This window comes from Neofelis nebulosa, chromosome 11 (assembly GCF_028018385.1).
Source record: "Neofelis nebulosa isolate mNeoNeb1 chromosome 11, mNeoNeb1.pri, whole genome shotgun sequence".
Classification (NCBI taxonomy): Eukaryota; Metazoa; Chordata; class Mammalia; order Carnivora; family Felidae; genus Neofelis; species Neofelis nebulosa.
Window position 1 is genome coordinate 94,131,232 of NC_080792.1, and position 24,839 is coordinate 94,156,070.

The 24,839-nt window shown below is 62.7% G+C and overlaps 1 protein-coding gene across 6 annotated transcripts in view; it reads left to right on the forward strand.

The window, feature by feature from the left end:
- The window catches only part of ADGRD1 (adhesion G protein-coupled receptor D1), a 180,071-nt gene that overhangs the window by 149,627 nt on the left and 5,605 nt on the right, over positions 1-24,839 (forward strand). For all 6 annotated transcript variants that reach the window (XM_058691526.1, XM_058691527.1, XM_058691525.1 and 3 more), the window contains 6 exons: positions 5,797-5,900; positions 7,286-7,397; positions 8,596-8,749; positions 13,279-13,345; positions 15,021-15,087; positions 24,479-24,570. In XM_058691526.1, coding sequence (XP_058547509.1) covers positions 5,797-5,900; positions 7,286-7,397; positions 8,596-8,749; positions 13,279-13,345; positions 15,021-15,087; positions 24,479-24,570 — 596 coding nt within the window. The remainder of the gene's footprint in view (positions 1-5,796; positions 5,901-7,285; positions 7,398-8,595; positions 8,750-13,278; positions 13,346-15,020; positions 15,088-24,478; positions 24,571-24,839) is intronic.

Sequence of the window (24,839 nt, forward strand, 5' to 3'; positions counted from 1 at the left end):
TCATTCTTTTGAGGGATGGCCCTGGGGGACCCTGGGGGACGCTGGGGGACCTGTCTCCCTATTGATGGCCCTCCCTGCACCCCCCAGGCCCCTGGCTCTCTCTCCCCTGCCCCTCCCACCCCTCCCCTGTCCCCTCCCACCCCTTCCCACCCTCCCCTGCCCCTCCCACCCCTTCCCACCCTCCCCTGCTCCCTCCCATCCCTTCCCACCCTCCCCTGCTCCCTCCCATCTCCTGCCTGCCGGTCTCCCTCCTCAGCTCCCCACTCTGGTGGCCTTGCTGCCTCTCTGGGGCCAGCATGTTGCCTGCAGCCCCATCCCTCCCCCCAGGACCCCTGTCATGCAAGGAGGCCCCCGTGCTCACTCGGGATGTGTGGAAGCAGGCCCCAGAGGCGGGAAGGAACCCGAGGGAGAAGGACCATGCTGTGGAGGCGGCAGCTGGCTGGGTGCTGCCGGGAGCCGGCCCTTGTGCCAGCCGGGCCTGCAGTCCTGGCCACGGGCCTCGGTGGAGTCAGGCCCCTCCTGGCACATTTCATTCTCCTCCCTCCTCCCGCTAGACCCAGGTTGCTACCGTTAGAGGAAGGAATTGCTTCCTTTACCAGAGACGCTTCCGGAAGAGGCCTCTGCTCGGGTGCTGCGTGGGGGCTGGAGCTGCCCCACAGAGGGAGGCCGACAGTGGCCTCGGGACCCTTGTACTCCTCAGGCTAAGGCCGAGGGCGGTGGCCGGGAGCGGGGACGCAGGGTGACGAGCCAGGGGGAGCAGCGGCACCCCTGTGTCCAGGAGGGTCTGACGTGAGGGACCCGGAGGCCAAGGGCTCGGTGCGGTCAGGCGGTCGGCTCCGGGCCGCCAGGCTGAGCTGAGGGCCAGAGCTGTGCTGCTGTGGTGGGGGAGCCCGGACACGTCCACCGCTTCTTGTCAGAGGCGTCCTGACTCTGCACCGTGGGGGGAGCCGAGGCGGAGAGGGGCTGCCCGGGAGCCAGGGGCCCTGCAGGAGCCTGAGGCTTCTTCCTAGGCCTGTGACGGAGCGCCGGGACAGGAGGGCACGGATGCTTCGTGTCGTAAAGGTGAAACACGGGCCGGGAGGATGCCACGGTACAGAGAGCAGAGGGTGAGCACGAGGCTGGCCCTTCTCCCCGCGGGAGGCAGGAGCGTATGGCCCTCTGTTCTTGCTGCGGAGGGGAGCTCGCTCTGCACACCTTGGAGGCTGTGCCTCGGTGTGCCGACCCGCCTCACGGGTCTTGACCGTGGCAGGATTGCCCCCGGTCTCCCCCGGCCTCCGTGGGTAGACATTCAGGCGTCCACAGCCCTTGGCCTCTGCCGACGTTACTGACTGTTCGCGGGTGCGTCCCTACAGTGGGTCCCCGAATCCAGCTGTGTGCAGATGTATATCTGCACAGGTGTTTGAAGCTACCGTTGGTGGGGCCCGCTCCAGCCCACCTCCTGCAGGGAGGGTCTGGTGGCTGCTGGGCTGGGTCCCCGTCTCCCCGGGCACACGCCTCCCCCGACAGAATGTACAGGCTTTGCAGCAATGTTGAAGCCCCCCCCCCCCCCCCCCCCCACACACACATATAAAGCTGGTGATCATACAGTTTCTGTCAGTGTCTTGGGGGCCGGCAGCCTCCCAGCCCGACCGGCAGCCTCCCAGCCCGACCGGCAGCCTCAGGGGCAGGGGTCCTTTAATGAGGTAGGTAGCTTGAGGAAGGCAAGTCACAAGTGTTTTTAAAGACACAGCAGCCCCCTCTGTGCACGGGGGTGGGAGGGTGTGCGGGGAGATGCCACTGGGTTCGCGCCCGTGGAATCCCCGATCCGGCCCCCGGCACTGCCCCTCAGCCAGCCAAGGAGCTCATTTCTGCTGTCCTCAGGGCCGTGGGCTTGAACCCGCAGCCTGGACTCTGCAGGGGATGCCGGCTGGCATGCAGCCGGCACAGGTACAGCTGGCGAAGCCCCGGGACCGTCACCAAACACGGCCGCCCCGGGAGCCTCGTGCTCCTACTGGGCCCAGGCTGAACGAAGGTGTGTGGCTCAGTGGGGGGCCAGAGGCTTCTGGGAGCTGGATTCTGGCAGCCGGGAGACAGGACGTTGGGGCAGAGCTGGGGCGGGCCGTGGAGGCGGAGGAAACCGCGCGGGTCAGGAGCCGTGAGGGGCCCCGGTGAGGGGCTGCAGGTTCCCCATTTGTCCTCTGCCCCGCCCGGCCTCGGTTCCCTTGACAACTGGCTTCCCCCCGGGTGCAGCCGAAGGGAGACGGGCACACTGCGGTCTGCCAGGTGCGCCCGGCCTCGCTGGGCCCCTTCCGCAGGCAGGTCTGCTCTGGCGTCCTCCAGGCTCTGCTCCTGTCCCCTCCTCCCCTTGACCTTCCTGCCCCCCGGCGTCGGGGCTGTGGCTGTCCTCCGGGGTACCTCGCCGTCATCGCTCTGCTTTTCTAGGGTTCTCCACCCCCTTGGGACCCACTTCCCACGCCCAAGCCCGTCTACCAAATCCCGGGAGGGCCCTGCTCTCCTGTCTGGACCCTCCCGACGGAGCAACCAGGTGGTGAGCCGGAGATGCAGGGCGAGGGAAGGAATGTGGGTCTCATCTGGGGCAGCGGCCGGGGCGGTGTCCTGCCCGGGGGGAGACCTGACTGAGGGTGCCTGGATGCAGTGGGGGGGCGGGGAGGAGCTGGAGGGAGGAGAAGGTGGGGGCTCTGGAAACCGAGAGAGGACGGGCTTGGCTGGGGTTAGCAGGGGAACCAGCAGCACTGGGCGATGGGCGGCCTCTGAGGGCAGGGGAGGGGCCCCAGGGACCCTCAGATCGGAGCGGGGGCCGTGAGAGCTGCCACCCCTCTCTGCCCTCTCCAGGCGCCTGCGCCGTGGCCCCGGTTTGTTTCCATCGGGCCTCATCCAAGCTCGGAACGACCGACCTTAGTCATTCACTCGTGCTTTGGTCTGCTTCCCCGCTGCGTGTGAGCTCCGTGCTGGGCACACGGTGGTGCTTAATGCGTGCCTGTTGTACCCGGAGGCACAGGCCCACCGCCTCTCCCTAGCTGTGCCCTTTCCCTTGCTGCCCTCCCGCTGGGCTGCCCTCAGGGCTCCCTGTGCTCACCCAGCAGGCGCCCAGTAAGGGCTGGCGGCAGGTCGGGCAGGTGTGGGTGTGGGGCTAGGGCTGGACTCTGTTTATCGGAAGCTCTGGGCTGAGCGGGCCGGCAGAAAACAGGCGGGTTTCGGTGCGTGTGGCCGACGGGCCGCGGCACGCACACCGGAAGCTTCTGCGCCGCGCCGCGAACCGGCCCACACTAGAGCCCCGGAGCCCCGCCAGTCAGCAAGCGGAGGGGCACGTTCCTGCCGTGTCCACAAGATGCTGCTGTAGGTTAAGGAAGGCTTTCATGGGGGGCCGGTGAGGGGGGTGAGGCTCGAGACTTTCTCCCACCCCCCAGCCTTCAGCAGACGCCTCTGGACACCAGTGTTCTCAGAGCTCTGGGTCGTGACACAGCAAGAGATCCATTAATGGGAGTTCACCAGCTCTCTGGCAGAAAGATCTAGGTGGCAGTGGGGCGGGGGAGAGCTGGGGCCCCGCAGTGTGGAGATTCATGCGTATTTGGCTCGGGGCCAGAAGGGGGAGAGGGCGTCACAGAGCCAGGCACCGTGGTCACCCTTGCTCATATTTCCGTGGTTGTTTAAATTCATTTCCATGTGGCGGGTGCCACAGAGGTGGCCCTTAGTTCCTGCGAAGAGCTGAGAGTCCGGATGTCCGTAAACTCTGGAATCTGATGCTCGTCCACATCTCCAGGCAGAGCTAGTTGTGACGGTGACAGTGACACTTTCTTTTCTTTTCTTTTTTTTTGAAGTTTACTTATTTTGAGAGAGACAGAGAAGAGGAGGGGCAGAGAGAGGGAGAGAGAGAGAATCCCAAGCAGGCTCCACGCTGTCAGCACAGACCCTGATGCAGGACTTGAACTCACGAACCGTGAGATCGTGACCTGAGCCGAGATGGAGTCAGACGCTTAACCGACTGAGCCACCCAGGTGCCCCTAATGGTGACAGTGAGACTTCAATTGCCTGTGACAGCAAGAAAGGGGACCTTCCCTGTTCAGTATTAGTGTTACATATTCAGTTTTATTCCCAGCTTCTGGAAATTAGCACCTTCTCCTCTGTAAGAGCACGTCCAGAACCATCTCTGCAGGTGTCGGGAGTCGCCCCCCACCCTGAGAGTTGGAGAAGTGACGAGTTAAACATAGCTAAATATTTTGGGTGGACCCGCAGGATTTCTCAGAAGACTTGCACTGCTCACATCCACCTGAAGTCTTTGTGGGGACAGAGGATGCGGTTTCCCTAACCGTGTCTGACACCGGAGACGTCACTCCACAGGGGATTTGCTAATCAACATGTTGCAGGAACGAGAGTCTGAGGCCGTGTGGCACGGGCAGGTGGCTCTGTTCTCCTCCCTAGGGTGTCTGATGGATCGGAACACCTCTGGCCTGCCCATCTGCTGGGAGTGGGGGGAGAAGTTTGGGGTCCAGAATGTAGCTGCGGGAACACACTGGTCCCCACACGTTCTGCCCGCTTAGGGAACCCACGTGGGTAAACAGGAGGTGACTAATGAGGGCTCGCCCCCTCCTGCATCTGGGGCTGCGGGTCCAGGCTTCTTCCCCACCTCCGTTCCATCACGGCTCTAAAGTGTTTCATAGCCCCTGGGGAGTCAGTTGACCAGCAGTGAGTCACAGATCTGGAAGAAGTAAAACCCATTAAGTTGTCCGTCTTCAGGCGCAGTCCCGCTGGCTCCCAAATTGCTCTGCACGATCCACTTACAGTCCCCGGAATTGGGGTCTCCTGGGCCTGCAGCCCTCCCGGCAGCCCTCTTACATCCTAGAACTTGCCTCCTTTTACTCCCGATTAGGTCCTGACGAGCGGAGGCCGAGGCCCCACGGTGTCGAGGCTGAGGTCGGAGGGACCTTGATGTCTGCTGTCCAGCGTGGATGGACATCGGCGATGGGGAGGGGGCTTCAGCTGGGTCTCTGATACAGACAGAGCCAAATCCACCACAGGAAGCACAGCAGGACCTCCTGCAGGGACAGGCACTGGGAAGCTGGTCTCCCAGGAGCGACTCAGGGAGCACGGAGCGTTTTGGAGCCCAGGGGCAAGTGAGCCTGACCCGAGGCTCCGGCTCCTTGGGCCGAGGGAGCCACCATTTGGGGTCGTGTTGCTAGGTGTGCCGTGGCCCGTGTCACCATCCTCTGTGGCTTTGCATCCGATTTGTTTACCGTTCATTTACCAAGTTCGTTACGCACTACTTGATATCAGGGGTAATAGCCACCCCCCACACAGACTCGCAGAGGGCATGTCTCGTCTCCCTGGCGCTGCTCTAAGCACCATAGCTGCATAAGTCGTGGGGTCCTCAGCAAGCAGTCACACCCCACCTGGGTCATCCGCTGGGACTCTGTGGGCATTATGGCTCTGAGGTCAGGGGCTTCATCAGCCCTGGATGCTGCAGTGTAGACCGGGAGGCAGGGGGTACAGCTCGGCAGTGGGGGCGGGACCGGTTGGGAGGGCAGGGGTTAGGCCTTGGCAGGGCAGAGGCCGGATGGGCAGAGGAATTGGAGGCATTGGTGGGGTGATTTGGGTGGAGTATTTCCAGAGAGACCCAAGGGCCGATGCCATGGGACTGGACGGACCTGTGTTGGTGGCATTAACAGGGCATCTGGGGGAGACGCAGGACCTGGTGGTCACCACCACGTGTGTGCTGGGACCAGCCCCTGGGGCCCTTTCCAATTGGAGCCCTGTCGCCGCAAGACCCGCGCTGACCCCTCTGCTCTGCCTCCCACGCAGCTCACACAAGGACAGCAGGTGGCGCTCTCGTCCATCTCTTACATCGGCTGCTCCCTGTCCGTGGTCTGCCTGGTGCTCACGCTGGTCACCTTCGCCATGCTCTCGTGAGTCATCCTCTGCTCTGCCCCCTCCGTGTCCAGGGAGGTCTGCCGCCCTCGTGTAAATGTCAGCACCGCCTGCCCCACTTTGATTTCCCTCTGGCATTTGTGGTCATGAGGTGGCAAATGTCTGGTCATCGTGCATTACAGTTGGACGGCTGTTCCAGAGTTACTTTTCATTTTGAGATCCAGGGTGCAGGGAGGGGTTGGGGGTGCTAGAGAGGAGGGAGGAGGGAGGCAAGAGGGGCTATGGGATTGGAGGGCACCCTGCTCTCAGTGAAGCTCAAAAGTTCTGGGAGGGTCTCCAGCCCACAGGCTTTCTGGTCCTTGGACTCCTGAGAGCCAGAACTGAGGACCTCCTCCCCCAAGGTAGCAAAGCCGCGGCTCCATAGGGGGCCCTGGTGTCAGCCGCTGGGGAGGCAGGAAGGCACTTTCCCAGGAGGTCCCCACCCCTCCCAGCCGAAGCTGCCAGGGCAGAGCTCAGGGGGTCTGTGCAGCCCCCAAGGAGAGGGTGGCAGCTGAGTCCCTCAGTGGCCCTTTATGAACTGGGACGGCAAGCTGAAATGAGCCCCGTTCGTGGGCAGACGATAGTGATGACACCCTGGCCGCTGCTCAGGGCCGTTGGCCTCACACACGAGGGGGGGGGGGGCCTCCTCCCTCTGGGGCTGCTTGGGAGCCTGTCTCCTCCACCTGCTCTGCAGGCGGGTGATGCTCCAGGGGTTCCTTGGGGAGCCCAGTGTCCCTCCTCGCCTGCCCTGACTCCCTCAGGACACCTGCCCCTGGCCCGGCTGTGACCACGGCGTCCCCGGGCCGGCAGCTGCAGCATCAACATCATCAGCAGGGAGAGGTGCTCAGTTTCCCAGAGCGCTGGGAACACGGGGAGGCCGGGGCAGTGGCATCCAAGGCCGGCAGGAGGAGCCGGGGCCCGTGTTGAGCTGGGACGTTCGTTCTTTGGTTCCGTCATCCCTCGGCTTTGCTCAAGAAGCCCAGTGCCCAGGAGCAGGAGCACACGCTCCCCGGCCAAGGGAGATGAGGTGGAGCTACTTTCCTGGCAGGAAGTCCTCCCTAGGGGCAGACCTGGCAGGCGTGGCTGGTGCAGATCTGAGCCTGGAGAGGGCTGGGTGTTTGAGAGCCGGAAGAGGGCACTGTGAGCGGGAGTAGGAGCCAGGAATGAACTGGGTCAGAGCAGGGGCCAGGCTGTGCAGCCCCGAGGCCCGTGGAAGGAGCTGGCTGGTTTCTAAGAGCAATAGGGAGCCACCGAGGTTTCACAGTGGGGAGTGGCCGCATCTGGGTGGGCTTTCTAAAGGCTTGTTTGGCAGCCCTCAGGGGAGTGATGGGGAGCAGCTGGGGCGGGCCGGGCCGCGGCCTCACCCCTACATCTCTGCCCTCAGCTCGGTCAGCACCATCCGGAACCAGCGTTACCACATCCATGCCAACCTGTCCTTCGCTGTCCTCGTGGCCCAGATCCTTCTGCTCGTCAGCTTCAGCTTCACGCCTGGCACAGTGAGTAGGCCCCCTCTGTCCCTCCCTCCTCCCTCTGATGTCACCCGGGCTGGCACCTTCTGCTGGTTTCTTCAACTCAGAACTCAGGCTGCATCCCCCAGATAGAGCAGGGGCTTGTCCAGGAGAAGCAGAGAAGGCAGGCCCGGGCTGGGCTCTCTGCGCCCTATGGGCTCAGTAGGGAAGATGAGCTCCTCCTCCCCCTAGGGCCCTCCTCCTCCTCCCCCTAGGGCCCTGGCGGCGTGGGGGGCATGATGTGGAGAGCTGACGCAGACCAGCCCTCCAATCCTCGAGATAGGCCCAGGCTGTGCGGTCCTAACCTCCTGCTTAGAGATGTGGGAGCCGGTTACAGCAATTTGCCCATAATGACAGGTGGCAGGAGCTTCGCGGCAGACATAGAGTGACCTGGGTGTCGGTCCCAGAGCGGCTGGTGGGCGGACGGTGCTCCCCTTGGGACGCAGAGACGCGAGCTGCGCCTGCCTGATACTTGCCTCTGATGCGCGTGTGGGGGGCAGATTAGGGACCTCCAGCCGCGCCCCTGGAAACCAGGTGCCGAGCACACGATGCCGTCCTGCGAATGAGCTGATGGGGGAGCACTGTGAAAGCAGAGCTTGGAGCGCCCGACGTAATCATGCCGTTTCTGTCTTCAATTCTCTTACTTTTTTCTCCTTATTTTTATTATTTGAACGTAGTATATAAATTTATATCCCCCCTCCCATCATTCCGCCCCCTTCCCGGCCTCTGTGGACACGGGCATGGGATGGGGGCGCCCCCGCTGCGGCCTAAGCCGGTCGGGGTTGCGGGTCCAGCTCGGGTACCTGCTCACAGCCAGCGGCCCACGTGGCTGACAAGCCCCAGGCTCGCGCGCTGGCTCCCGGATGGCTCCGCCCATTCCCCAGAGCCCACCCCATTGGCCGGGCTGCTCACGTGTCCGCCTCCAGCCAATCCTGCTGCGCACTCTCGTGTTTATGCTGATTGGCCGCGCCTGATCGCCCGCCCTCTCGTGAACCAATCGCTGTGCCGGAGTCACCCGCCCCAACCCTAAAGCGGGGGGGGGGGGGGGGGGGGGGGGCCAGAAAGGGAGCCAGGACCCCGCCCCGCTCTGCCTCGCCGGGAAATGAGGGCACGTGAGCAGCAGATGTTCCGGAATTGGACGCAGGAACCGCCAGAGAGATGTCCGCTTGTGTGTCTTCGCTCCCAGGTCCCCTGCCAGGTGCTGGCCGTGCTCCTGCACTACTTCTTCCTGAGTGCCTTTGCCTGGATGCTGGTGGAAGGGTTGCATCTCTACAGCATGGTGATCAAGGTCTTTGGCTCAGAGGACAGCAAGCATCTCTACTATTATGGGATAGGATGGGGTAGGTGGGGATCGAATGGGGCAGGTGGGGATAGGGGGCAGGTGTGTGGAGTACAGGGGGACGGGATGGGGAGGCGGGGATAGGAGGGGCAGGTGGGGATATGGGGCAGGTGGGGGAGGCGGGGATAGGAGGGGGAGGCAGGAGTAGGTTGGATATGATTTCATCTTCACATGACACACCTCTGAGAAGCCAGGTGCTCTTAGACTTGAGCTTCCCCATGCTCTGTTCAAAAAAAAAAAAAATCCGTTCCCACAGAGCGTGCTTGGAGTTCTCTGTGCTAATGGCCTGTATCCCCTGCACCTGGGAAGAGTTCCCGCGGCTCTGGAGCTAGGGCAGGGACCGTGTCTCATTCCTCTTGGACTGGCACCCCAGCATTAGAGCGGGGCCTGGGAGGGGGGGCAGCCTCTAATGCTGGCCTGCCTCTCCTAGCATAGAGCCTCTGCCCTGCGAGTGCCCTGAGGGGAGGGCAGTCAGGGCCCGGTGTCCTCAGCCAGGCACAGCAGGGACATGCACACCGGACGTGGCGGCTGGATGGAGAAAGGGAGGTCTGGTCGCTGCTGCTCTTACCTGGGGTAGAGTTTCTGCAGGAGACACGCAGGCGGCCCACCCCTGTGACATAGTGTAGCTCTCGATGGGCCCGGGGACAGGGAGCAAGTCGTCTTCTTACCAAGACTTAGTGGGTTTTCTTGAAGAAGGTTTTCCCGGTTTGTTGTATGCTCTTAGGAAAACGCAGAGTCGTTTGGTGGTTGTGGGATTTTTAGGCTACTTTTCACCAGTTAGGATCGTCTCCCTGAGGGGCAGGTCTGTGGAGCAGCTCATGGCTTCATTCCGGAAGCCCCCTCCCCACTGACTGGACTCCGTGAACTTCCTTGTTGCCCACCCCATCCCGAGGAGTCCCTGCTTCCTGCCGGAGTCTGCGTCGAGCAGGCTGTGCCACTGACACCTGGCATTCTTGCATTTGCTAGAAACCTTCACCGACTGTTAGGGACCTGCTTGCTACTTGTTCCTGGTTTTCTTCCCATGGATTTAGTTTTCACAGTCCTCATTGTGCAAGGAGAAGATAAACATGTGTTTATTTTGTGCTGGGAGCTGCTTGATGGGATGTATTTGGGGGGTGGTGGACAAACACTCTATACCCTCACGGTTTCCGCAGCCGCCTCCCAGCTGCTGGGGCCACGCAGGGAGCTGGGCCGGGATGTCCCACGCCCCCTCTGTGAGCGCCCCCAGAGCCTGTGCCCACCCTGGGCTCTTATTTGGGCTGCAGGATTAGACGAAAAAATAAATTATTTTTACCCGTATTTAAAAATTGAGAGATTTCATATAAATCATAGAGATCTTTAGAAAAGTGAGGTAATCTGGGAATCCCGAGTTTATAATCCTGTGTGACAGCATTGTCTGGGCCTGTGTCATTTCTCATACCGATGTAGTCCCTGCGGGTCCCTGAGCGAGTGGCCCCTGATGGAAGCTGTCTGCAGGGAGAGCCCTGGGCAGGGATCCCGCAGCCTGCGGCCTCTGTCTCCCATCAGCTTTTCCCTCGCTGATTTCCTCAGGGCTTGCGAGCTGCAACTCTGGTTCTGATTGGGGTAGAGTTCGCTTTGGGCTGCAGTAAAGACAGTCTGCGGGCAGCGGGGCTCTCTCTGCCTTCAGTTCCTAATTAAGAAGGAGCCGGAGGCTGACCCGGGGCACGGGGACACCGCGCTGCAGGAGCGCCCCTCTCACAGAGGCTTCTTCCCGCGGCGTCCGCCCCGGGCTTGAATCCCTGGGGACTGTGTTTCAAAGCCAAGTGGGGGGGTGGCGCTGTTGAATCAAGAGCATACCTTGAGGTTCTGTTAGATGTCAGGCCCTTACAAGTTAGGACTTGTAAGGTGAGTGAACTGTAATCTGTCCCCCAAGCATCCCTGTGGGAGCAGGAGGAGATTATGATAACCGTGTGCAAGTTTACTTATCTGTGCAGCAGACGTACCTCTGAGTACACAGAAGTGACAGACGTGCAGCTTGCTTTCTTTTTCTCTGTTACAACTTAATGTCTTTGGTGAGTTCCTGCTCATCTGGGGCACTCACTTAATCGTAGTTAATTCTGGGCCCCACTTGCCCTTGGTTGATCTGGAGCTCCAGGAGCTGGCGCGGTGCTGAGGTGCAGGTACACGGCCAGGGCAGGACAGGTGCAGGACCGCAGGTGCACGGGCCGGGTCGCCGAGCAGCGCCCAGCTCTCCTTGCCAGAAAGCCGCATACCTTTACCTCCCGCTTCCGCTCCGTATCCCTAGTGGCCGCGGCAGTGGGAGGGGCAGTGCCCGTGGCAGTCCCGGGGGGTGGAGGGGTCGCTGCCTAGAGCTGGTTGCTGGGAGAGAAAAGCGGACGTGGAGGGGCATCAGACCGAAAATTAACTTCTCGGTCCAGAGAGGCACATGTCACTTCTATCCACAACCCGTGGCTCAAAATGAACCTGGTGGCCCCAACGGCCTTGGGGTGACGTGTGCGAAACCTCCACACACCCAGAGAAGCATCCAGAAGTCCGTGGCAGATGGCACTGGGGACCCAGGCAGAAAGGCAGACCACGTGTCTCCTGGCTTCCTCTGCCTGCCTTTGCGAGACCTTCTCCCTCAGCCCTTTGCTTGTCCTGGCTGGTAGCTCCCTCCACCCCTCCCTGGGGAATCAGGGGGCCCGCTGAAGGTCACCTCTGAAGGTCGCCACATTCCAAAGAGGGTGCGTCTACAACTCCGTGAGGTAAACATCCATGCGGCAGGGCCGGAGGAACCCCGGATTGTCCGCAGAAGCCCATCATGACCCTGCACGGTTACCGGGATTTGAGTTTCCGGTGATGGCAACAGCAGAAGGGGAGCCAGAGTGGCTTAATAACAGCACACGGATTATAGGGATTGGCCTCACACGTGGCCGCATCACATGGGGTCCTCACAACAGCCTGGTGACCCGGGTGCTCTTGTGTGCATTTCCACAATGAGACCGTGGAGGCTCCGCGAGGGTCAGGCACTTCCTTGAGGCCACACAGCGGGTCTGGGGCGGCCCTGGGAACAGAGCCAGGCATCCCGTGGCCCCAGAGCCCAAGATTTGCCTGCTGGCTGTCTCCTCAGCCTCGTTCTCCCGCCTCTGAACACACACGCTCAGCCAGGTGCTGGGCTCCTGCCGTGTGCCTCAGAGACCTCAGAGAGTGGGGGACCCTCTTCTCGGACAGACCCTCTGTCACTGCCCCGGGGGGCGGCCCCTGCCGGACGGAGGGGGATGTGGGAAGAAATGGTGAGGGAGCCGCCAGCATCGCCTTTGGGATCAAAGGAATCGTGTATGCAGAAAATGCACCTGTCACTCATCCATTTCACTTCAGGCAGCAAAGGGATGCCAACCACTGCCGTGGGCCGGGACCGGGGGCGGGAGGGTGCGGGCCGTGGCTCAGAGTGAAGGCCTTGGCCACCCACTTTGAAAATACCTCTCCAGAGGCACCTGCGGTCCTTGCCGCACCTTCCGGAACCCCCCGGGATGGGGCCCCGTGCCCGCTTGCTGTCCTGTGGACCCAGAGAAAAGACGCCAGCACCCGCCCTTCCGCAGCGAGGCTGGGGCGCCGGGTGGCTGGTGGTGCCTCGGGTCGATGCCTCCTCGCCATCTCGGGTGCCACGTGATCTTCCCACACCAGATGAGCCGGGCGGCGAGGATGCCCTGTGTCGTGTGTGGACACCGAGGCCCCAGGGAAAACAGCCCCTGGTGCGCCGTCTCCTGTCACGTGGTCCTGGGGCCGCCCAGGCAGGAGCCGCGGCCCACGGCACCAGGGCCCAGCTCGCCCATGGAGCACGCAGGTGTGACGGAGGGCCACGGTGAGAGGGCTCCTCTGTGGTCCGGGTGGCTCTCCCGGACGCTGTGGAACGCATTTGAACTGCTTAGACATCAGAACAGTGGCTCAGAGCTAGGACAGACCTGCAGGAACTCCCATTCCGGGACGCTGTTCAAGACCGAAATCAGAAGGGCAGGGAAGCCGCCGCTGTGAGCGCCCGGCAGAGCCGGGGCACACTTCCCTCTCCTTCCTCTGGGGCCCCGGAGGCTCAGCGCAGGCAGGTGGGTCCCCGTGTGTGGTCACCACCGCCAGCCTCCATTCTGGGAACCAGCAAGATGCAGCCCTCCTTGTCAGCAGCCCTCCCTGTCTGGCGCCCTGGGAAAGCCGGCCAGCGGGTGGGTGGATCCTTCGCCGCCCTTGCCCTTGGCCCACCCTTCAGGGCAGGGGTGGGGCTGCTGTGCGGGTGTCTGGTGACAGAGGCCCCCGGGATGCGCCGCTCTTCTGGCAGCCAGAGCAGGTCCTTTTCAGAAACAGGCTTGGATTCGTAAGGGATGTGATTCAGAGTTCATGTGTACGTGTGTGTGCACCTGAGTGTGAGTTAGCCCTTGGCTTAGACTGAGGCTCCCGGAGGCCGGGGCAGCGCCGTTTCTGAGCACGTAGCTCTCGCTCCTTACATGCACCGGGCGTAGACGAATGAGGGACTGGCTGAATAAAGGAGGCCGAAACATTTCCTGCGCTCGTTTTCCACAGGTTTTCCTCTCGTCATTTGCATCATTTCCATATCGTTTGCCATGAACAGTTATGGAACAAATAACAAGTAAGTGACGGGGTCGGGGGGGGTGGCTCCTGGCGTGTGGCAGGGCTTTCCCAGGAAAGGCCCCTGTGTGAGGCCCCAGGCCGTGGCTCTGTACGGGGCTGGCCTCCCCAGGCCCTGAAGTAAGGGCGACCCCAGCTGCGTCCCCCGCATTGTCCTCCCCCCCCACCCCCACCCCCCAGCAGAGGCTCGGTGGTGGGGCGGGGCTCACCGGCTTTCCTGAGAGGACAGGGACGCATAGAGCTCTGCAAGGACATGTGGGGAGGTGCTCTGTTTGCAGTCGCCCCTGTCCCGTCCCGGGCGGCCATGCACCTTGCAGGGGGCCGCTCAGGCTCACTGTGCATTTCACGGAAATGGCTGCCTCCGCACAGCAGGTGCGAACGAGCACTCACAGGGGCCGTGTCCTGTCTCAGGGAACCCCTGTGTCCTGGAACGGGGGCAGAGAGGCACCTGGGAGTGGACGTGGGTCACCTGACTCCTCTGGGCCTCAGTTTCCTCATCTGGGTGTGGGAGTCATCGTGGCTCCTCCTGTGAGGGTGTCAGGGGATGCACACCTGGGGTTTGGTGTGCCGGGGGCCCCCGTGCCGCTCAGTGAGCGGGGTGGAGGGAGTGAACGAGGCCGTCTGCGGGGACATCCACACCGGGTGGGGTGAGGACCGTGCCTTGCACCTGCCTGACCCTGGCCAGTGGGCAGGGCCCCCAGGGCTGTCCCCAGATCTGGGAGTGGCCTCTCCTGGGGAACGCCAGGCTCTTGGCCATCCCGATGCTCTGGAAAGAAATGAAGTTACGGCGAGGCTATTACTTGCCTGAGTTCCTGGAGTCCCACCTTGGAAGCCTGGAGGGATTCCCCCATCCTGGAACTGGACGCTGCATCCCACATGAGGCTTCTCTGGAAATGCGAGCACTTGCTGGGATCCCCGGGGACCTTTTCTCTCAGGGGCGCTGCAGGGAGGTGTGACCAGCCTTAGCTAGGAGCAGAGGGGAATGGTCAGGACCGTGTCACCTCATGACTCCTCAACGCTCTGATCCCTTGCAGAAGGCACAAATTAGGTCAGTATTTGAAATGCTCTCAGCCCTTGCTGAAGGTCAGTTTGTTTATTTTTCACAGCAAAGTTAAAACTTATTTTGGTTTTTTTTTTTTTTTTTTTTTTTTTTAAATTTTTTTTTTTTTCAACGTTTATTTATTTTTGGGACAGAGAGAGACAGAGCATGAACGGGGGAGGGGCAGAGAGAGAGGGAGACACAGAATCGGAAACAGGCTCCAGGCTCCGAGCCATCAGCCCAGAGCCTGACGCGGGGCTCGAACTCACGGACCGCGAGATCGTGACCTGGCTGAAGTCGGACGCTTAACCGACTGCGCCACCCAGGCGCCCCCTTATTTTGGTTTTTGGCCGAACTCTGCAGAGGTGGTGATTTTTCCTACTGAGAGGCCCGTAAAAGCCTCCTTCTCCCTGAGGTGGTCTGCACACCTGGAACGTTCACCGGGAGAATGAGAGGCACGAGGTGATCGTGGGCAGCACGCAGAGACATCAGCTGGGGTTAACTGTTGCTCTGGCTGCTCAGATTGACCCCTGAGCAGAAAAACGTCCTCCCTTAGCAGCTGCCCCCGGTGGAGGTGCCCGGCGCCCCGGGGCACAGGAACAGTGGTGTGGAGGTAACGCTCTGCTTCCGTCCACAGCTGCTGGCTCTCCATCACGAGCGGCGCCGTCTGGGCCTTCGTGGCCCCTGCCCTGTCCATCATTGTGGTAAGTCCCGCCGGTGGGTGTGAGGGCCCCCGTCTGCAACCTGTCGCAGCCCCCGGGCGTGCAGCCCGGGACCCCGGTCCCCAGATGGCTGGCCGGGAGGCGCAGTGCGCGCAGCCTGCCAGGGTCGGTGTGCACCACGGGGTCTTTCCCTGACGGTTCTCGCCCATGCCCCGTCCTCGCGGCCCCAGCAGGGACCTCAGTGTGCGCCGCGGGAGCGCGGGATCATGGGGGACGGAGAACGCGACCCGAGGGGCCGGTGGTGTCGCAAGCAGGCGCGCTGGCCGCTCTGCCTGGCCCGGGCTCAAGGGAGGCTGCCGCACGCACGGGTGCTCTCCTCTCCGGCCAGGTGGCTCCGTCCTCAGGCGGGATGTCCTGAGGTCCTCGGACGTCACGGAATTACAAAACCAGCTTTTGTGGTTCTTGCTATTGTTCTTCCCGCATTTCCCACAAAAGTCTCTGGATCGAGTCTCGTCTCGGCACTTCTGATGCGTCAGGCTTGGAATGTTGCAGATCATGGGCCCCTCGCTGTGCCTGGGGAGGGAGTTCTCTAACTGGCCAGTCCCCACAGGGGCTAGAAGACAGAGTATTCTGATTGGCCAGTCCCCACTGGGGCTAGAGGAGTAGAGTGTGCTCTGATTGGCAGGCCTGGGTCACCTCGCTAACCCTGGGGGTGGAGCTGGGTTTCAGCCTTCCCCCGAAGCACGAGACTCCGGGTGGGGGAGGAAGTGCCCCGAGAAAGTCCGGGTGCGGTTCCCAGAGGAGGGGCAGCGCACGCGTGGGACGCGTGGGAGCGTTGCAGTGTCACGGGGTTCCCTTCGGTGTGGGGACGTCCCGGGTGCCCCTGCACCCCGCAGGTGTGCGGCCCCATCTGGTCGGGGCCCCGCTTCTTCTCGACTGGGGGACGCCAGGGGTGGCATTGGCCAGTCTTGGCTAAGTCCCCGTGGTTCCTCGAAGGAGGGTTCCGGAGTGCCCTCGCACGTGGTTTCCCACAAAGTTAGGGTTAGTAGTAGGGGTGCAGGCGGACGGAGCGTCTTTCCCTTCAGGTGTCACCAGGCTTTTACGTCACATCTCTCTTGCCCCTGAAGTAGCTGTCTGACAGATGCCACTTCCTGCTTCGCAGAGGGCAAGCCAGGGTACTGGCGTGGGTGGGGTGAGCGGCGTGCCAAGTCCTGGCCCCAGAGGGCATCAGTGTTGGTGGGTGTTGTCATCATCATCCTCCTCCTCCCTCTTCCCCTTGGGCCTCCCCTCCTCCCTCCTCTCCTTGGTCCTCCCCCTCTCCTCCCTCTGCCCTCCCCTCCTCCCCTTGTTTCTTCTGTCCTTCCCCATGGTCCACCCCTCCTCCCTCCTACCTTGTTCCTCCCCTCCTCCATCCTCCCCTTGGTCCTCCCCCTCTCCTCCCTCTGCCCTCCCCTCGTTTCTTTTCTCTCTCTTCTCCCCATGATCCTCCCCTCGCCCTCTTTCTCCTCCTCCTCGTTTTCCTGCCCTCCCCCTTCTCCCCAGAGACACAAAGCAGGTTGAACCCCCATAAGTAGAAGAGGCTCAGCCGTGGGCAGTGCAGGGGGTCAGGTGCCCAGTGACGTCAGCCGGAGCCTGCTGCTCGCTCCGGGGTCCGTTGCCTTGGCGCTGGCCGCACCTGAGGCAGGCTTTCCTCGGCAGAGACAGGCAGAGTCAGCTCCTCGCGCCTCCCGCAGGTCTGTGATGGGGCGGAGTGGGGAGAAGCTGTTCCCAGTGGTCCCAGGAAGTCCCGGGACACGCTCTGATTGGCTGCTAGGGGTCACGTGTCTGTCCCAGAGCCAGTCACTGAGGAGGCGGATGATCGACCAGGCCAGTGTCACGTGACCGCTCGGGGGCCAGAGCTGGGGGTTCCCCAGAAAGCCATGGGGGGGGGCTGTGCTCTGGCACCCTGGCCACTACCTGGGTGTGTATCTGGTGCGAGGCCTGCTTGGGGACGGGCGTCTCCGTCTCTGCCGCCCCATTTGGGTGTCGGCCCACGGGGGCAGGGCGCTGATGTCAGGAAGGGGTGGCCCGCGGGGGCCTCCCACATCCTTGCTGCCCACCCCGCGCTAACCCAGTGTGTCATCTTCACGGCCCCACGTGGGACCCCAGATGCACACTCCACACGCCCCCTGGGCCAAGAACCTGGGACACGTTTTCCCTGTGCATCTTCGCCCCGGGGCCCCAGGCTGTGTGCTGACTCACACTTGTACTCTCCCCACTGGGACCCTAGGACACTCTGCAGAGCACCCCCACCCAGGACCTCAGGACACGCTCTCTGTGTGCACCCCCCACAGGGACCCCAGGACACGCTCTCCACGGGCACCCCTTCTGCTGGGCCCCCAGAATGTGTTCTCTACACACCCCAGGGTGGTCACAAGGCTGTGGTGCTACCTGTGAGCTGCTGCCTTGGAAGGGTGTGGAATCCTGCCTTGGTTGGGGGGAGGGGATGCCTCCCGGACTCCTGTCCCTCATTGTCCTCGTTCATTGCTTCCCCATCTGTCATCCCAGCCGGCTGTCTGAGGACAGGTCACCCCTGCGGGCAGTCAGCGGGGCCTGCTCCCCCCTGCACCCCTGCACGGGGCAGGGGTCCCCTGAGTCCCCCGCCCATCTCCCCAGCAGCTCCTCTTAAAGCTCGGCTGGCCTCGTCCCGGGCTCCTGGGCACCAACGAGGCCGTGGGCCCCGGTGGGTGATTGGACGTGAACGTGAGGGAAGAGGCCGGCCGTCTTGTTTATCCTGGCGAACGTTCTGCAGACGCCGCTCGGAAGCGGGGCCGCGCCTTCTCGGAGGAGGCTTTCCAGAGGGACGAGATGAGGGACGCCATTGTGGCGTCACTGACGTCCGGGGTGAGAGGGACAGTGGGTGCTGCCGGCCCCACACACGAGCCGTGTCCTTGCGCAGGATCAATTTGGCTGTGTCTCCTGCCAGGTGACACGTGCTTGGGGTCAGCCCGGCGATGGGGGTGATTTCCTTCCCTTGTGCAGCCCTGAGAGTCTCCGAGGTCCTCCCTGGCCACAGGGCCTGAGCCTCTGTGCTAGAGGAGAGGCAGCGGAGGCCCCGGCTGTGGCCTGCGCTCTGAGCTGTGTGGGCCCAGCAGGGCTCTGCGGGGAGGGCTGGGTGACAGGGCGGTGGGGGCCCCTCCCGGGGGATGCCCCTGCGGCCCTGGCCACGCCCCGGGGGCTGGCCTGGACCCGGCTCCTGCTCTCTGGCCAAGGGCAGATTTGGCCTGTGGGGGCAGGGGCTCGGAGGGCGGGAGGGGAGTGAGGCCAGGTGTTCACCCGCAGGCTCCTTTTTAAAAAATGCTCGTTTATTTTTAAGAGAGAGAACAAGTGTGAGCAGGGGAGGGGCAGAGAGAGGGGGACAGAGGATCCGAAGCAGGCTATGTGCTCACAGTAGTCACATGCGGGGCTCAAACTCGTGCACCGTGAAATCACGACCTGACGTTAAGTTGGACACTCGACCGACGGAGCCCACCAGCCACCCTGCCCTCAGGCTCCTTGTGCAGGACTGTGGGCGGCTGGGGCTGCCCCATCCTCCATAGGCCATGTCCTGGCCACAGCCCCGGCCATGGCGCTCCCTGGGTCACTCCGCAAGTGCAGAGACCCAACGGTCTCTGCTCCTTGGGTGCTGACCCACATGTGAACGCCCATCCCCATCCCCTCGGCCCTTCTGTGTCCAGGAGGGGTGGTCCTCCCCGGGGGTGCCTGTCCCCGCCACTGCCCTGCAGCTCCGCCCACCAGCCCACAGATCCGTCCCGTGGAAGTTGTCGGAACGGAGGTACCGGGCATGTGCTGGCTGCCGTCTCCCCAGAATCCTCCAGGCACACGCCTAGGCTGGCCTTTCTCCAGGAGAACGACAAGGGTGTGGGGGGCGCAGGGTCAGGGAGACCACGTGGGAAGATGTTGCTGAGACCCCAGTGTGTAGGGGTGAAGACCCTGCCTCAGGCGGGGCCTGGGAAGAAGAGAGGGGTAGGTTTGAGGCCCATTCTGGGGAGTCTGGGACGACAAGGAGGCGGACAGATTGTTCCGGTGCCGAGCGTAGGGCTGACGGAGACCACGAAGGCTCGCATTCCTCACAGGGCTTGCGGGGACAGGCTCTGAGGGGCGAGTGCGCCCACAGAAACCCCCTGTGTGGCCCACCCCTTGAGTTGGCCTGACGGTTTCATTGTTGTCGTATTTAAATTTGAATTCAGAGCTCCCATCAAATGGCTGGGTCCGTGGCGAGACCAGAGTAACCCAGTAACATCGCCCCCCACCGGTGTTCTGGGGCCGACAGTGAACCCGCTGGCGGGCAGGGCGGGCAAGACCCTGGTGCAGCTCCCCCCACTGCCGGCTCAGAGCCCCGTCCCGGTGATCCCTGGCCCCCACGGCCCGGCCGCCGCCCTGGGAGGCTGAGCCACCGTCTGGGGACAGACCGTGGGCAGAAGAGCTTCCTCGGGGGAGAGGAGCTCAGAGGAGCCCGACCTGGCGCAGAACCCAGCAGGGCAGGGCGTGCACGTCCAGGGCGGATCTCACACCTGTTCTGTACAGGAAGTCTCCTTCCAGGAGGGGCCGAGAGGTCAGGAAGGGGACGGGGTTGGGGATCAGAGTGCCCCTCCTTTCATTAAAAGGGAGCTCAGAGGTGGCCCATGTTCCCCTGTTAACTGATTTTACCTTAGCTGCAGGAGGTGATGTGTCCATGTGTGATGGAGCCTTCAAATCCAGGGGCTGTCCCCTGTTTCTGATGCTATCCCTTGTCCCAGGGGCTGTCCCCTAACCCTAGGGCTGTCCCTGGGGGCTGTCCCTTGTCCCCAGGGCTGTGTGAGGCTCGGCTGCGGTCACTTTACCAGAGTAAATCACTTTAGGGGATTACAGGGGCTTCAGTCGGATCCTGTGTTCTCTCTCTCGCTCTCTGGGGTCCGGGAGGACAATTCACCTGCTCAGCGCAAAGGTAGAAACAGGTCAAGACAGACTCCAGGCCCCTTGGTAACTGAGCCCCCCTGGTCAGAGCATGGACATGGCGGGGGGGGGGGGGGGGTTGAAGGAACGTTAATGACAAGGGTGAAGAAGGAAGCTGAACGTGTGAGCACCACATGCCCTGTTCTGTGTCCTCACTGACCTCCACCCTGCAGACCTGAAGGCCCAGGCGGGAGTGGCCCCCCCTCCCAGATGTTTCCGGCTGATCTGAGTTTTAACGTGACTTTGGTCAGTGACAGCTGGGGACCCGGAGGAGCGCCCACCACGGCACGGGGTCCAGTACCGGGTGCCAGCATCCCAGGTCCCCAGGCTGGCTGGAGCCACCGTTACCATTTCTGAGGGGGCGTTAGCTCCTGGCCCCGTCCAGTCCCCCCTCTGGATGTCAGCCACAAACCCTCGGGGGCAGCAGTCCTCAAACTTGTCACATGATGGAATTATTGGTTCCCACCTGAGCCCACCTTTTGGCTTTACTGGACCTGGCCCTTTCCCAGCTCGCAGGCGATCCCACTGGGGAGGCGGCTTGAGGACCGCGGTGCTCCGGGGGGACATAGGAGAACCCTGGGGCCAGGCGGGAGGAGGCGCGAGCTGAGAAGGGGTTCGGTGATTTCATAGCCAAGCGCAGGGGTCCACTGACCGTGGCCAGTGTGGCCCACTGTCCACTCTTATGTACGGTTTCGTGGGTACACAGCCACTGCCGGGTACTTACAAGCGTCTGTGGTGGTTTTTGTGCTACAGCAGCCGAGTTGTGTACAGGGACCGTATGGCCCACAAAGCTGAACATCCTGTTTGGCCCGTCACAGAAAAAGCACGTGGACGGACTTAGGGCCAGGGGCTGCAGTGGGGGGTCCTGCCCACTCTGTCGGGCCTCACACTGGCCTGGCTCTTGGGGGTCCTCTTACCCCTCAGAGGACCCCTGCTTGTGTGCCGGGAGTCATGTCCCCATTTTCTCAGATGCCAGCCGCCTCACTTCCCGACCCTGCCCGTGTGGGGCGTGCAGTGCTCTCTGGGTGCACACTCACGTGAGTACGTGCTCGGGAAAGAGGTCTGGCTGGGGCCGGGCGCCGGTCTGGGGAGGAAGGTCCGTGCTGTTCTGGTGATGTTGGCCCCAGCGGGACTTCGGGGGACAGTGAGGGGTCACCAGGGCCTGCCGGGCCTCGAGCTGGGGAGGAAAGGGAAGAAGTGAGCCCCTTGCAGTAACAGCCCGCCGGGTCACTACACAAACGTCCTGATGAGGAAGTGACGTGGATGCCACTCCCTGAATGACTCCAGTTAGGTTCTGTGCAGGCTCACAGGGTCAGCAGGCTTTGCAGAAGCTGTTGACCCCCAACGGCAGGGAACCCCGGGGGTGACAGGGTCACCTTTGCCTGCATCCCCCAGGGGCTTCTTCAGTGCAGGCTCCATGGGGCAAGGGCCTCCAGTTTTAGGGAGAATCTCGGGAGTTCTGGGACCTCCTCCTCTGAGAAGCCAGGGTGGGCCTGCCTACGTAGAGGCGCAGATATAGAGGGCGACAGCGACAGTCACAGATGCCCAGACGCAGAGGTCCACAGGGACAAAGGTCGATGCACACAGTGGTGTCTTCTGTATGTTTACATGTGATGGTTTCCCCGTGAGTCGTGGTGTATGTCCTGACAGCGTCTCACAAGGCCAAGGAACAGGACGCGGTGCAGACCCCAGAGCCCTGTCCTGGGCTTCCCCCCACCCCCGCCATCAGCGGTCACATGACCTGCAGTGCACATCCCGCCCCCATCTAGTTTGCTAAGACGCAGCCCATGAATTATTCCTTCGGCGTCTGTTGGCTGTTGTCACCCAGAGGCGCTTGGCTGATGAAACACCCGCTCTCGTGGTGCACGTGCCTCACCCCAGGGCCTCTCCCGACGGCGACCAGGCACCAACCAGGATGAGTGGCCAGGGCCAGGGGGAGGCCCACTTCTGTTTGGGATGTTCCCGAAACACGAGGTGTTTTCGTCTCAAACCCCCAGCCTCCCCCTGAATGAACGGGTCGCAGGGTTGGGGGTCAGCACCTCCTGACTGTCCCAGCAGATGGGACTGTCCTACGGAGGCCCGGAGAGTGCTTGCCCGATGAAAGCACACAGACCCAGGCAGGGAGAGAGCCCGGGAGGGGGGGGAAACAAACCCCAGAGAAATCTCCGGAGAGACGGACGTGATGACAAATTGTAGCCAGAAGTGCCGGTGGCTTAACCATTGCTGCCACGCTTCTTTCTGGGTCTTCATACAGAGCCAGCAGGTGACAGAGGGCTTGAAATCCCATCAGTCACCAGCTGTGTGCCCCCCCACTTCCCACAGTGGTGGGGGGGGAGTCACGTGAGCTTGTCCAGTGGCGGGGGCGGGGTGAGGCTCCCTCTCATGCGGTGCCGGTTGACGAGGAGTCATTTGACTTAGGGATTTTACCACACGTGCTTAGGAAGCTTAACATGTCCGGACCGTCTGCCCCGTCTCCCTCCGCTCCCTTTTCCGCCTCCTCCAGCAGACACGCCCGCTGACTGCTTGTGTCTCCTCGGGGCCTTCCGCGGATGCTGGCGAACGTGAACGTGTGCTCGCCGTCCGGGGCCCGTTCCTCACCGTGTCTGTTGGCCTCTGGCTTTAGCAGCGTGGCGGCGGGGAGCGGCTGCAGAACCGGCGGGCTGTGACCCCCAGACCCGTGGCCTGCTCCGGACAGGCAGGTGGTTTCCAGCCTCTTGTTGTTCCAGACCAGGCCTCGGCTTGGCCCAGGGGTCGAGGAACCCAGGACGTAAATTCGCAGAGTGGATGGGGCCAGGCTTGCACAGGGTGTCAGACGGGACCAGGGTGAGCCTCCCCTCAAAACGCACGCAAAGCACTGCCAGAATCGTACGCGTAAGAACACAAACGGTTCAGAATTCAGAACCCTAGGTTTTACCGAAGGCATAAAGCTGAAAAGCAATCATTCAAGAGAACCGAGTCCCGCGGTTTAACGCGGGCTCCTGGCCTCCCTGCCCTCACGCCGCTGGGAGAGGCAGGGGCGCTGCCCGCTGATCTCAGAGCGGAAAGTGCTGAAGCGGTCACTGCATCTCTGTGGCCCTTTCTCCACGTGGCTGAGTGTGGTTTCTTGTGGTCCTAACACGATCAGCCGGGGAGGAGGGGTGGAGGGCTCTGCCGCTGGCGAACTCACATCGTTGCCCTCTTTCGTCCTCCCTGACCCTGGGCGACTCTGTTAGGGTCCTCGTTGTGCAGGCGACAGATGAGGGCAGGTGACATGCGTCTGGAGCCGGGAGCCGGGCCGCCCGGGGTTGAGGTGTCGGTGCGTGTGGCACTTGAGCCTTCTTGGCGGGGTGTGGTGGTACAGGCCGGGGCCCCTCCCGGCCCCCAGCACGGAGCCCTGGAGGCCGGGCGGCCAGGCCGGGAGGAGGCTGATAGCGGAGAAGGAGTGGGGAAGCACTGAACTCTGGGGGAGTGGCTGCGAGGCCCCGGGCGTAAGGTGGTGTCAGCAGTGGAGCCTGAGGAAGGCCTGAGGCCGGAGCCCCCGTTAGGAGGCCTCGGAGGCAGGTGCCAGGGCTGGGAACGCAGACCTGCCCGTGGGGATGGCCGCCAGGGTGGGAGGCCTGAGCCCCTGCCTGCAGTTCTGCGCACCAGGCCGGGGTGGGGAGGGCCGCCTTGCCTGTGAGGTCGGCCGGTGACGCCTTGTCGTTGCCCGTGGTCAGGCCTGACCGTGCACACAGGGTTTGGGCCTGGAGCAGGACTCCTGGGCGAACTTCTCGTTGACCTCCGGGTTTTGCAGAGGGAGGAGAGAGGTCCTGGCCACAGCACGGGCCTGGATCCTGCAGTAGCAGAAGGAAATCCTGGCTCTCGCTCCCCCTTGCTGCCTCCTGCCTCGCCAGGCTCGCTCAGGGCCCTGCAGAGCTGCTCGGGAGGGGACGGGTTGTGCCTGAGGCTCTGCAGAGACCTCCTCAGCACCCCCGCCCCACAGACCCCAAGGGGAGCCTCCCAGCAGGTGCCTGGCCAGGAGGCAGATGCGCTGTGGCCTCCAAGGATCACGTGGCCGCTGGCCTGGGTGGGGCCAGGAAGTGAAAGTGGCAGGTGCCTTTATGGATGCGAGTTCTTATCTCTTCAATGATCCGTTTGCGCTGTGGGCGTTGCGACAGTTTCTCATCAGATGGGGAAACTGAGGTTCCAAGGGCATGAGCACATCACGTGGGGTCCCACACAGTGAGCAATGCTGAAATGAGGTTTGAACCCCAGGCCTTCCCTTGCTGTGTGCCTGGGGGCAGAATGGGCTGGGTGGCTGCCCTTTCTCGGCACAGACGTGGGCTCCCAGAAGGTGCTCGTCCGTGTGCCAAGTGGAGGCAAACGCTCAGGGACCCATGTGGGTTACGTTTCTGCAGTGACGCCACCTGCTCGCTCAGAGCGAGGGGGGTGGGGTGGGATCAGGACCCTCACCTTGGCTTCCGTTGCTCCCCTTGTGCAGGTGAACGTTGGCATCCTCGTCGCCGTGACCAGGGTCATTTCACAGATCAGCGCTGACAACTACAAGATCCATGGGGACCCTAGTGCCTTCAAGTAAGCTGGACTCTGGGCCATCGCTGGTGGTCTCAGCCACACGCAGCTGCCCGCAGGTAGCGGGCGGGGGGCACTGGGGAGCCCTGGGCTCACATCCTTGCTTGCCTGTTATGTAGCTCCTCTGACCAGGCCCAGCCTCACTGCCCCATATGTGAAAGATGGGGGCTACTGGATGCTATCTGGGGACAGCTCCACCCCAAGGGCGAGAGGCCACCTGCGGGGGCGAAGGAGGAAGATCGCTGGTTCTGTCCTGCCTCGGCCCTGCCAGC